The 13,936-nt window shown below is 36.9% G+C and overlaps 2 protein-coding genes across 2 annotated transcripts in view; both read right to left on the reverse strand.

Moving 5' to 3' along the window:
* Positions 1-4,541: 4,541 nt before the first annotated feature.
* Positions 4,542-13,936, reverse strand: part of LOC107843045 (lipid phosphate phosphatase gamma) — an 18,315-nt gene continuing 8,920 nt past the window's right edge. The window contains exon 2 of the mRNA XM_016687181.2: positions 4,542-4,855. The gene's annotated coding sequence lies outside the window, so the exon portion shown is untranslated. The remainder of the gene's footprint in view (positions 4,856-13,936) is intronic.
* Positions 13,402-13,848, reverse strand: LOC107841677 (agamous-like MADS-box protein AGL29). Its single transcript, XM_016685529.2, has one exon. The coding sequence runs from the start codon at positions 13,846-13,848 to the stop codon at positions 13,402-13,404; it is 447 nt and encodes a 148-aa protein (XP_016541015.2).

The following is a 13,936-nucleotide window of genomic DNA, read 5'->3' on the forward strand; positions in this document are numbered from 1 at the left end:
GCGTTCGAGAGCCTATATATGGGGTTAGAGAAGAAAGGATGGAAAAAGAGGTTATATAGGCTTGCTAAGGCTAGGGAGCGAAAGGGTCGTGACCTCGATAAGGTGAAGTGCATTAAGGGAGATGATGGTACTATTTTGGTGGAGGATGTTCACATTAAGAAGAGATGGCAGGAGTACTTTCAGAGACTTTTGAACAAGGATGGGGACAGAGGCTTTGAGCTAGGAGAGTTAGAGCACTCGGAGGAGAGATGTAATTTCAGTTACTATAGGCGTTTTAAGATGGGGGAGGTCAGAGAGGCTATTCATAGGATGTGGAGGGGTAGGCGACGGGCCTTGACGAGATTCTGGTGGATTTTTGGAAGTATGCTAGGGAGACCGGTTTAAGGTGGCTGACTGATTTGTTTAACGTCATTTTCAAGACTTCGAGAATGCCTGAGGCCTGGAGATGGAGTACGATTATTCTGCTATATAAAAACAACGGTGACATTTAGAGTTGCAACAACTATAGGGGTATTAAGTTGTTGAGTCACACTATGAAGATTTGGGAGAGAGTGGTCGAGGGGAGGTTGAGGAGGGTCGTGTCCACTTCGGAGAATCAGTTTGGATTTATGCATGGTCACTCGACGACAGAGGCAATCCATTTGGTGAGGAGATTAGTGGAGCAGTATAGACAAATGAAGAGAGATTTACACATGGTGTTCATCGACCTAAAAAAAGCTTATGATAAAGTTCTGAGGGAGGTCTTTTGGAGATGCTTGGAGGTGAGAGGGGTCCCGGTGGTGTACATTAGGGCTATTAAGGACATGTATGATCGAGGGAAGACCCGGGTGAGGACGGCTTGAGGAGACTCAGAGCATTTTTCAATTCAGACCGGGTTGCATCAAGGATTGACTCTGAGCCCGTTCTTTTTTGATTTAGTGATGGACGTATTGACACGGAGCATTCAAGGTGAGGTGCCTTGGTGTATGTTATTTGAGGATGATGTAGTGTTGATTGATGAGTCGTGAGGAGGTGTGAATGGCAAGCTGGATGTTTGGAGGCAAACCCTTGAGTCTAAGGGGTTTAGATTGAGTAGGTCCAAAATAGAGTTTTTAGAATGCAATTTTAGTGACTTGAGATAGGAGGACGAAGGAGAGGTAAGGTTGGACTCATAGGATATCGGAAAGACGGACAGCTTCAAATATCTTGGGTCTACGATTCAGGGGAATGGTGAGATTGATGAGGATATCTCTAATCGTATTAGAGCAGGTTGGATGAAGTGGAGGATCGCCTCGGGAGTGTTGTGTGATAAGAAGGTGCCCCTTAAGCTTAAAGGTAAATTCTATAGAGTGGCAGTCCGTCCGGCCATTTTGTATAGAGGGGAGTGTTGGCCAGTCAAGCACTCCTACCTTAAAAAATTGAAGGTAGTGGAAATGAGAATGTTGTGTTGGATGTGTGGGCTTACTAGAGGAGACAGAATTAGGAATGAGATTATTCGGGAGAAAGTGGGAGTGGACTCAGTGGATGACAAGATGGGGAAAGAAAGACTGAGATAGTTTGGGCATGTGATGAGGAGGGGTGTGGATGCCCCCATTTGGAGGTGTGAGAGGCTTGTTTTGGATGGATTCAGGAGGAGTAGAGGTAGGACGAAGAAATACTGGAGGGAGGTGATTACACATGACATGAAGTAGCTTCAACTGACGGAGGACATGACCCTAGATAGGAAGGTGTGGAAGTCGCAGATAAGGGTAGAAGGTTAATGTGAGTGTGTGGGTTGTATCATGCCGTTAGGAGAGTTTTCTTTGTAGTCGGGTTAGTAATCCTAGGTCTGTGTACATAGATGTCCTTGTTATGTTAGTGTAGGGTTCTACTAGGTAGGTGTCATATGTCATGGCTTAGTACCTATTTTTTTTTTGTGTCGCCCTTATGTCTCGTATTTTTTTATTTATTTGATGTCTATTTTATTATTTTTTATTCCTGATATTCTTTTATGTCATCCATCCCATTGTTTACTGTTCTTTATCTTGAGCCGGGGGTCTATCGAAAACAGCCTCTCTACTTCTTCGGAGATAGCGGTATGGACTGCGTATATCTTACCCTCCCCAGACCCCACTTTATGAGAATACACTAGGTTTGTTGTTGTTTTTGTTGTTGATTGGGATGGAAATGAAGAAAATGGTGGTTGTTGATGGTTTTGGGGGTATTTGATTAAAGTGGGTCGGGTTTATGAAAATAGGTCAAAATTTTATTCAAATATAAATTGGATCGTGTTATATAGGGACCGATTTTATTAAATGATGTGGACCAATTAAATAGCGCGTGGTCCTACAACACAAAGGCTTGACCTGGTTGAGTGGACGAGATGATGAAAACAATATAGTTTGAAGTTTTTAAGGGAGGTAAATAAACGCATGTTAAGTTTAAGTGCTAAAGTAAGTTAGAGTGACAAGTTTAGGGGGATTTTCGATGCATTATCTCTTTTTTGCACTGTTTTTCTTGTTAGTTGCTATATTCTGTGTCAGTGCTTTCTTATACTTTGTAACTGAAATTGCTACACATGAATCGAGAGTCATTTAGAAATAGTGTCTCTACCTCCGGTGGATAATGATAAGGTTTGGATAAAATTGAACTGAAGCGATTGGTGCACGACGTAATTCCGGGCAAACTTGGATTATGTTTCCCTTTCTTCAGCAGTTCTTAGACTTTTAGGAGGGCCTAATATGGAGATTTTGGGCTAATTTATCAATAATACATAATAAAAAAGATAAATTACACAAATCTCATACTTAAGAGATTATATTACCTAATATCTTTTACTTTTTAAAAATTTACATAAAATTTTATTTTACAACTTTACTCTTAATACATATGAAGAAAACCCTACATCCTATTTTTACTCTACCATTAACTCATTCAAGATTTCCTTCCCGAAAATATCTCCCTAATTATCAACAATTAAATCATCTTCCTTCCTGATTTTTTCTCATCCATTAATGCTTAAATCATCTTCCTTCCTGATTTTTTTCTCCTCCATTAATGCATGCAATTTTTTTTTTCCTCTCCTAAAATCTTTCCCATTTTTTTAAAAAAAAATTACATATATAAATTTATTTAGTTATTCATACATGTTTATTTTTTTTATGGTGATTCATATGAATGATAAATATGATATCATAATACGGGTATTATAGTGATTCATACGATAGATACATTTTATATGATTTTAACGGGTGATACATATTCTATTATGGTGATTCATATGGCAGATACAATTATTTATTTCAATTATTGGGTAATTCATATGATATTAATGGGTGATATATATGGTATTATGGGTGATTTATATGTTATTAATGAAAGGTAATAGTGTAGTCAGTGTAGGAAACAAAAGTAATAATATTTTTTTTGAAAAAAGGACTAAAAGCAGAATTGAAACATAATTAAAATTAAATCTAAAAAAAGCAGACTAAAAATTAAAGGCGAAATTAAAGACGAAAAAAAGAGAAAAAAGACCCGAAAAAACGTATCTTTCATAATTAAAGACGAAAAAGGAGAAACATAATTAAAACACCTAAATTAAATCTAAAAAAAAGAGAAAAATTAAATATCTTTCCTTAAATAAAAGAATACAATAAATAAAAGAGAATCTATTATTTCCTTAAATAAACATCTTGCTAGTTTCAAATGTATCACTTTTTTATATGTATCACCATATAACATATGAATCACATTTCAAAAAATCGGGACAAAATGTAATTAATAAAATAGTCGGAATTTTATGTAATATCACTTAAAGATTCAAGAATTTATGTAAGTTACCCTAAATTCTAAAAATTACACAAATACTCCCTCCGTTTTAAAATAGTTGGCCCTTTTTTACTTGACACTCCCCTTGAAAAAATATTTATTAGGAGTTTATTTTACCAAATTAGCCTTATTCATTATGTTTTGAAAATATAAATTTAAGTAAATATACTTTATTTAGTCATTTAATGTTGAGGTAGTATTGAAAAAACATAATAAAATACTCTTGATTTCAGCAAAAGGAACAACTAAATTGAAACAAATATTTTTAGAAAAAAAGTCAACTAAAACGAAACGGAGGGAGTACACATCTTATGTTTAAAAAATCCCAACTCCCTAAATATATTACAAAAATCCCAACATATGCACAGAATGCTACGTATATATCAGCTATGTTATGTATATTAATAGGAAGAGAGAGTAAAGTAATTAAAAAAAATGGGAGAGAGTGTAACTACTTCCAAATTTTTGGAATTGGTATTTATTATTTATCTCCTATTATAGACATTTGTATTTCAAAAAGAACAACATTTACACATTGCAAATACTAAAACTATTTCCTCTCATTCTACAATTGGAGCAAGATACAACACAAATGCAGCAAAAGACTCAGTAATATACATCGAAGAATAAGCGACTACGCGAAAACTGAATACAGCTACTAACACCTTATGATATGGCAGGATGATGCATCAGAATTTCAGCATGAAGAAAATAAAAGAAGTTTCTTAGAATATTTGTCCACATGAGAATCCATAGGAACAACTATTAATGATGATGAAATATCAGTAACAAAAGGCAGCTCATCCAAACAATGTCTAATTTTTCCTCAAAAGTACTTGCAAAGGGTGTAGGCTACAACTTGTAAACTACCTGTTAAACTTTTCACTTTTGATCCATTTACAAACATTTTTAACATAAATATGTCGATTTAAAACTAGAAAGATGTCTTAAATGAAGTAAGTAGCGATAGCGATAGATAGACAGCGTCTAAGAAGTTTGTGACCCTCCAAACGATCAAATTCGAGCTGGTCAAGCTGTTTCAACATCAAGTTTCACTCTACTGAGATATCTACAACAATCAAAAGGAGAAAGAATTAGAGAACTCGTCCGGGGTAATGAAATAGATATATTAGCATGAACAACATGCCCAACAAAAACCCATAAAGTAGGGTCAATGTACGCAGACCTTACAACCCAAGAGGTAGAGAGAATGTTTCCAAAAGACTCTCGGCTCAAGTGAATCAAATCAAAGTAGTAATGGAAAAGAAAAAAGGCAGTGAAGAAAAATATGACAGCTATTAGGAAAGCAGTGCGGAGCATATATGCAAGGAATATATTAGCATGAGCTCTAATGAAATATTAACATCTATTTCTTAACATAGTACAAGGAGGAGCAGGGTACTGCTATAACAAGTCGCATAAAGAATTACCCCGTTTCAAGTTTTCCATTGATCTACTTTCCACTCAAACTTCAAAATCTATTCGTTCTGGAACATATTGTTCAATTCTTCAACAATTTAACGCATTCTTACGATATTATTCAACTTACATCTGTCCCTAGACCTCTTATGGTTTGAATAAGACCATAGGAGGAAGAATAAGTATTTCATTGAGACTACTTGTACCTTATGCAATCTCGTGGTGTGTTAGACGATTATCACACCTTGTTATTTGATTTGTAAGAAAACAGACACCGAGTCTTAACTCAATAAAAGCTATTTCACGATGAGCGGATTCTCCAGGACCATAGGAAGGAAACAATAGTCTATTACAACAACCAATGTGGGTTCCTAAATCAACTCTAAGAGCTAACTCATGTAGTGAGAATTGCCCGGTCCATTTTCTCAACTAACGTGAAACACTAAATATGATATTATACGCCTTTCTATACTTCCCTAAACCAAGCTTAATACTTTCCGTTGGTCCTATATTTACCTAAGTAGTCCCTTCTTTGTGTACTGGAAGTACGAGATGAATGCTCCACCGATCTTTAGAATAAGTGCAATAAAAGATGCATTGAGATTCTATTCTAATTTCCCCATATTTCGATAGTCTTTTAACATTTTCAATGTCATACCTGATCGTGTTCCATCAACAATGAAAGAAATCCATCGTGAAACTGTTGAGACCAGTGATTGTGTCTTCATCGCAACTCCCAACTCCACTCATACTTTTAGTTAGAAAACTCCTCTCCACGGTCTCACTCGCTCCCTCTATCTTTCACTCTATTATTTAATGAACGCCCTTTTACCTATGCCTGCATCTATGCATTTCTTATACAATGGTATACAGAGTCATCCTAATTGCACCTCTCACCTTCCCAGTAGCCACATGACGACGTAAGAACTACATCACATTTGGACAAAATTTAAAACAAATGTGTGCAATCAGAACAAGGCTGGCACTGCATCACTAACTATTATGTTTCGTACTACTTCACTAAATTGTACGTCACGCTGCAGGAATATCCAAATTGCTAACTATACTATCCACAACCTACAACACAACTCCTTAATTCAAATTATTTGTTGAATTTGTGCCATGTTTTGTTTCTATCAACTTCTATTAACCTAATCAGTCTATAAACAGACTACAAAACTAAAAGCACACACGTTAACACATTTGACAACAATTCTGTTACAAAATGGGCATGCATTACATATGTCTCCGAGAGTGATGCTAGTAGATGTTGATGCAAACTTGCATGAGAAGCATGTGTAATTTCACATATTTCACTATCCAAACATCTCACATAAGGATCATACTCATGAGGTTATAGGTAAACTGAGAAGGGACAGTTAAAATAATATACGTAAAACTCCTCCACTCCTTCAAAACCAAAGTAAAAATTTCTCCTCTCTGAGCAGTCAAGTAAACCTCCCTCCAAAGTTGAATCAACAACCATTCATATTTTAGCAATTACGATGAGAGAAGGAAAAGGTTCTAAAGAAAAGAATACCTGGCATGCCACACTTATAGTACTTTTCTAATAGGCGTTATTTAAAACTCAATCTATGCAGTACAAAGAGAAAAGTACCATGGTCTATGATGATGCAATTATTCCTTGACATTATTACACATGCATGTTACTCAAGAGAATATACTTCATTTCAAGAAAAGTTTTTTTAACTTCAAGACATAATTTAATAAAGTCTGCACAAAATTCTCATGAAGAATAACTATAAGTTGAATGCGTCGTTTTTCTAGTAATCTGCTAATGTGTCATCAAAATTCGCTCTAAATGAATCATCAAGCCAATAATGCAAATACACAAATATCTGCGCATGAAATATTTCGTAATTCATTCTTCCTTTTACTTCAAAGTCTTGTCGCCCTGTTAAGTGCACATATAAAAAAAAGATGGCAGGCGCCTAGGATAAAGCTTTGTCATTAGTGCATGCGACTTTGGGATATGCACAATCGCAACACAAGTACTACATCATTTTCCAATAACTTTTTTGTTAATCTGTGGTGTCCGGGCTAGCATGCATGCACCTCGACTAATTCCACAGAATACATACTACCTCCCACCAACAACATGTGCTAAGTAACTCTATTAACCGAAGCTACCTCCCACCAACAACATGTGCTAAGTAACTCTATCAACCAAAGCTAGGACAGATGGAAAGCAATCACCTAGTGTTTTCTTATTGGTACAATATGTCATAAGTAGATAATATCTAAATGAATCTCACAATGACTTGAACCCTGGGGATCCTTGTCAAAAATGGCTATAGACCCTAACCTCGTAAACATTGATCAGTTAGTCAATACAACTAATTATGGACCGTTATACTAATTGATTAACACAACAAAAATTCATTATTTCTTGTTAGGACAATCATTAGATCTAAAACAAGAATTCAATACTCCAATGACCTAAAATATATATCTGATACCAAAATCCCTTCGACAGTAGGTTAGCATACGATCCAATCAGTCAAGTCGAATGTTGTAACTAAGCTAAGAGAATAGATAGTTATGTAACAACTCCATTCGTTATATGGTAATAAAAAGGAAACATTTCATCATCATGTTGTACATTATCTATAATTGGAACGAGATAACGAAACCCTTGGATGAGGGCAATTGATTCGAGGATAATGATCATATCATGTTGCTAAGACCTCGATCCCTCTAAAGTCCTAATCACAAATACCTAAGGTCATTAAGGTTTGTTGATAGAAGGTACAGATAAATTGATTAAAGTAGCACAGTCCATGAGTGTTTGTTGGAGAGAATGGTTGATCGCGTAACTACTAGTTCACATGATACTTGTTCGAATATGAGTAGAAATAGGAATAGTATATAAAAATTCTACTTGGAAAAGGATTCTACTATAGTGTCTATAAATAGGGTCTCGATGTAATTATGTAAACACAATTCAATAATATTTTTCTCCATTAATTCTCACATGGTATCTAGCGCGGAAGATGCGAAAGCTAAAGACCAATGGGAGAAAGTTGACGCTTAATTATGTAGTCTCTTATGGCGATCTATTGATTCCAAGTTGATGCCCTTGTTTCGTCCATTTCAGACGTGTTATTTAGTTTGGAAAAAGGCTCGTGCTTTATACACTAATGACATATCCCGTTTTTATGATGTGATATCTCGAATGACCAACTTGAAGAACAAGAATCTGATATGTCTACTTACTTGGGACAAGTACAAGCAGTCATGGAAGAATTTGATACATCGATGCCCGTCACTGCGGATGTGGAAAAACAAGAGCACAGACAGATGTCGTTTTTAGTTCTTACACTTGCTGGACTTTCCACTGACCATGATGTTGTACGTGATCAGATTTTAGCTAGTCCTACGGTTCCTACAATTGATGAGTTATTCTCTCGTCTACTTCGTCTTGTCGTACCTCCCAGCCACAAAGTAATTTCATCATCCATTATTGACTCTTCTATTCTTGCATCGCAAACCATAGACAAACCAACATATCAGCCTATAGAAAATCGACGAGGAGGAGGTCGTTCTGGAACATCTCGATCGAAGTGTAGTTATTGTCATCAAGTTGGACACACTCACGATATATGTCATAGTTTGCATGGTCCACCACCCAGTTATGATCCTACTGCTGTAAAGGAATATAATGAGTTCCTTCGGAATCGAGCAAGCAGATATCTCCACAGCCTAATCGACTATCCAATAATGCTCATATTGCCCAAACAGAATATGATGAGTTCCTTCAATATCGAGCAAGTAAGCAGACATCTCCACAAGTAGCCTCGGTTGCCCAGCCTAATCCTTCTGTTGTTGGTAATCTTTTTGCTTGTGTTTCACAGTCTAGTACTCTTGGATCATGGGTTGTGGACTCAGGTGCTTCTTATCATATTTCTGAAAACAAATCACTTTTGTTTGATATTGTTTATTCACAATCTCTTCCTGCTATGGCTTTAGCCAATGAGATCCGAATAAAACCAAAAGGAATTGGACAAGCCAAACCCCTATATTCTGTCACTCTAGACTCTGCTCTTTATGTCCCTTATGTCCTTGATTGTCTTTTTAATCTTGCATAGTGTTGTAAAAGGCAAGCGTCTCGTCACCAATGGCGAATGGCGAGGAGAGGCGCTTCGGTCCATGGCGTGGCGAAAATCAAAAAGCGACGCCTTTGCGAGAAAGGCGAAGCGGCGACAAAGGCATCAACTTTTAATTGTTTTTAAAAAAATTAGGGTTTTAGGTATATAAGCTAATTTTAGGGCTTATTTACACAATTTAACACTACCAACTTACATTGTGGCTGCTACCATTCATCTCACAAGGTTGATTCCGGCGACCGGCGACAAACTCCGACAACTTTCGAAACTCCGGTAAGCAGTGATTTCTATTTTTTTTTCTTCTTTCTTCTTCTTCTTAATCCAACGACTGGATATGTCTTTTGGTGCTGTTATCTTTTTTCTTCCTCTTTTTTATCTTCTTCTTCTTCTATTTTCCGGCCGGCATCATCTGTACCAGTGAACTTGTGACATACACTGTTACTGTAACAGTAACCAGTGGCCACTGTCATTCCTTAATTCTTAATTATTATAACTTATTATGGTAATATTAATATAGTGATATACTAATTAAATTATTTGATTATTAACAACTTTCAATTTCAATGGCGTCCCAATCTACTAGTAGCAAACAAAAGGACATAGGACGGAATTATGATACACAAGGACATATAATGAAATGCATGTCGGAATTGAAGATTATGCAAATCTTGAAGAAGAAGAAGCTTGTTTTATGGATATTGAATTGTTGAGTCATTTAATTTCTAGACTTTTAGTATCTATCTACTATCTATTTTTAATTCTTGACTGGAAATATTTCCTAATATATTAGTAGTATTGAAATTTTGATCATTTATATATTATTTTAATTTTTTATATGTTGTTGTAATTGTCGCCGTACATTCAAAAGACGCTTGCCTCGCCTCGCCGCGTGGCGAGGCAGGGCCTTGTCGCCTTTCGCCGTCCAAAACACTGATCTCTTGCATCTGTTAGTCGTTTGACACGTGCCCTTAATTGTAGCATAACTTTTTTTATGACTTTTCTAATGCAGGACCACAATACGGGACAGACGATTGGCGCAGGACATGAATCACAAGGCCTTTACCATCTTACCTCTTCAAATTGCTTCACAGCATGCTCCGTTACAGACCCTCCAGACCTAATTCACAAACGTTTGGGCCATCCTAGTCTATCCAAGCTACAAAAGATGGTGCCTAGTTTGTCTAGTTTATCCACATTAGATTGTGAATCATGTCAACTTGGAACACACACCCGTGCTACTTTCTCACGTAGTACTGAGAGTCGTTCAGAGTCTATTTTCTCATTACTTCATTCTGATGTTTGGAGTCCTAGTAGAGTCAGTTCACCTTTAGGTTTTCATTAATTTGTTAGTTTCATTATTGATTTTTCAAGATGTACTTGGGTTTTCTTAATGAAAGATCGCTCTGAGATATTTTCTATATTCAAAAGTTTTTGTGCTGAAATACAAACTCAATTTGGTGTTTCTATTCGTACTTTTTTGTAGTGATAATTCCTTAGAATACTTATCGTCTCAGTTTCAGGAGTTTATGACTCATCAAGAAATTGTTCACCTAGCATCTTGTCCCTACACCCCTCAGCAGAATGGTATAGCAGAAAGGAAAAATGGGCATCTCCTTGAGACTGCTCGCACTCTTCTCATTGAATCCCATGTTCCGTTGCATTTTTGGGGCGATGCGGTCCTCACATCTTGTTATCTAATTAATAAAATGCCATCATCTTCCATTCAGAATAAGGTTCCCCATTCTATATTGTTTCCACAGTCACATCTCTACTCTATCCCCCCTCGTGTCTATGAGAGCACATGTTTTGTTCATAACTTAGCCCCTGAAAAAGATAAACTAGCCCCTCGTGCTCTCAAGTGTGTCTTCCTTGGCTACTCTCGAGTCAAAAAGAGTATCGTTGTTATTCACTGGATCTACGTTGCTACTTTATGTCCATCGATGTCACTTTTTTTTAATCTCAACCTTACTATATATCTTTTAATCATCCTGATATCTCTGAGATTTTACCCGTATCTCCAGTCTTACCCGCACCATCCTTGATCTTACCCGTATCTCCAGACGTACCCGAACCAACCTTTAAGGACTCAACGGTTACTTCTATGTCTCCAGCTACAGTGCCACCACTTTTGACTTATCGTTGTCGTCCGCATCGACCATTAGTCCCAAATGATTCATGTCATGCATCGGACGCTGCTGCTACTGCAAACTCGCCTTCTCCTAGCCAATCAGTTGCAGCAACTTCAAAAAGGTATGCGTTCCATTCGTAATGCTATCCCACACTATACTTCCTTGAGTTATCATCGTTTATCATCGCCCCATTATGATTTTGTATCATCTTTGTCCTCTATTTCCATCCCTAAGACTATAGATGAAGCACTTTCTCGTTCGGGTTACAAGCAGGCTATGATAAATGAGATGTCTGCTTTAAATGCGAGTGGTACTTGGGAGCTTGTTTCTCTTCCTGCAGGTAAATCTATTGTAGGTTGCCGTTGGGTTTATCAGTCAAAATTGGTCCAGACGGTCAGGTTGATCGTTTAAGGATTGCCTTGTTGCCAAAGGATACACGCAAATATTTGGGCTTGATTATAGTGACATTTTCTCTCCAGTGGCTAAAATAGCATCTGTCCGCCTTTTCCTATACATTGCTGTCATTCGTCATTGGCCTCTTTATCAATTGGATATTAAGAATGTTTTTTCTACATAGTGGTCTTGAGGAAGAAGTCTAATGGAGCAACCACCTGGTTTTGTTACTCAGGGGGAGTCTAGTAGCCTTGTATGACGATTGCGTAGGTCACTCTATGGTCTGAAGCAGTCCCCTCGAGCTTGGTTTGGAAAATTCAGCACAGTAATTTAGCAGTTTGGCATGATTCGTAGTGGAGCTGAACACTCAGTGTTTTATTGACATTCTCAACCAAATTTGTGTATTTATCTGGTGGTTTATGTTGATGATATTGTTATCACCGGCAATGATGAAGATGGTGTCACTAAATTGAAGCAACATCTCTTTCAGCATTTTCAGACCAAAGACCTTGGCAGACTGAAATATTTTCTAGGTATTGAGATTGCTCAGTCCAGATTAGATATTGTTATTTCTCAACGCAAGTATGCCTTAGACATTCTTGATGAGACAGGAATGATGGGATGTCGACCCATTGACAATCCTATGGATCCAAATGCTAAACTTCTGTCAGGACAGGGGGAGCTACTTAGTGAGCCTGGAAGGTATAGGCGGTTGGTTGGAAAGTTGAATTATCTCACAATGACTAGACCTGACATCTCTTTTCCTGTGACTGTTGTAAATCAGTTTATGACTTCTCTCTGTGATAGTCATTGGGATGTTGTTGTTCATTTTTTACGACATATAAAATCATCTCCAGGTAAAGGACTACTCTTCGAGGATTGAGGCCATGAGCATATCATTGGATCTACAAATGCTGATTGGGCAGGATCACCCTCTGATAGATGTTCTACATCTGGATATTGTGTTTTAGTAGGAGGTAATTTGGTGTCCTGAAAGAGTAAGAAACAGAGTGTGGTTGCTCGATCTAGTGCCAAAGCAGAATATCGAGTAATGGCTACAGCAACTTCCGCGTTGGTTTGGATCAAACAATTGCTGAGAGAACTAAAATTTGGATAAACTGATAAGATGGAACTTGTAAATGCATCAACCTCACTTAAGATGGAAACACAAAGAACACTAATGAGTGCACAGAGGTTTTCGTTGTTCCATCATTCACTAGTTTAATAAAAGATTTATCAATTTATGCAAACACAAAGCATTATTATAGACTAAAAATAAAACAAATGAAAAGACTTGATTTAATAATGCAAGACCTCCATAACTTCTTTTTTGTCGGCTAAAACCTTAGATAAATGGATGACAGAAGACTAACTACAATTGATTTAATAACAACGACAAGGACCATATTAAAAGACTCGCTAGTTGGTAAACTTTCCTCCGAACACAACTCTAAATTTAAGAACTCCAGTTACTACCTCCATGTTAATTATGAGTTCAAGACCTCTCTTCCTCTTCTAGCTAAGTTCACCATTTAAATCAAACTTGATTAACTTGGATAGAACAAGACCTTTTCTTTTCCTTTTTTAATTTTGTCCAACCGCAGCTTGATTACCTCCAGCTGCTCCAACCTGTGTTTGTCTGGTATTCGTTCTTTTTCTTTCTCGTTCAATGCTTGTACTTCTTTGCGAAGATCTTCAAATGTCTCAAACACGTCTAATTTGCCCACATCATCATGATCACTTTGGCGATCATCTTGTTTCAATTCAAGAAACTTATCTGTTATTTTTTCTATACTTATGGAGCCATAGGAATGTGATTTTCCACTTGCTGTAATAAGCACAACACCTACATCTGCTCCGGCTAGAGTTGAATACTCATTTGCTTTCTTGAACAACCCCTTTTTCCTTTTCGATAAAGTAGTGGTGTGTGTTTCGTTATCTTCAACCAGTTTCATTTCAATTTTTTGCCTACCCTTTCCGGTCCTCTTATCCATTGCAAAATTAAATAACTAAAGAATAAAAAGTTGTTTTGGCCGAACAAGCCTGTGTAATTTTGAAGGGAATGCTTGTCTAATTTATAGT

Source organism: Capsicum annuum, chromosome 9 (assembly GCF_002878395.1).
Source record: "Capsicum annuum cultivar UCD-10X-F1 chromosome 9, UCD10Xv1.1, whole genome shotgun sequence".
Lineage (NCBI taxonomy): Eukaryota > Viridiplantae > Streptophyta > Magnoliopsida > Solanales > Solanaceae > Capsicum > Capsicum annuum.

Excerpts from the sequence above, each read along its gene's own strand:
- LOC107841677 (XM_016685529.2), bottom strand. The coding sequence starts at position 13,848 with ATGGATAAGAGGACCGGAAAGGGTAGGCAAAAAATTGAAATGAAACTG.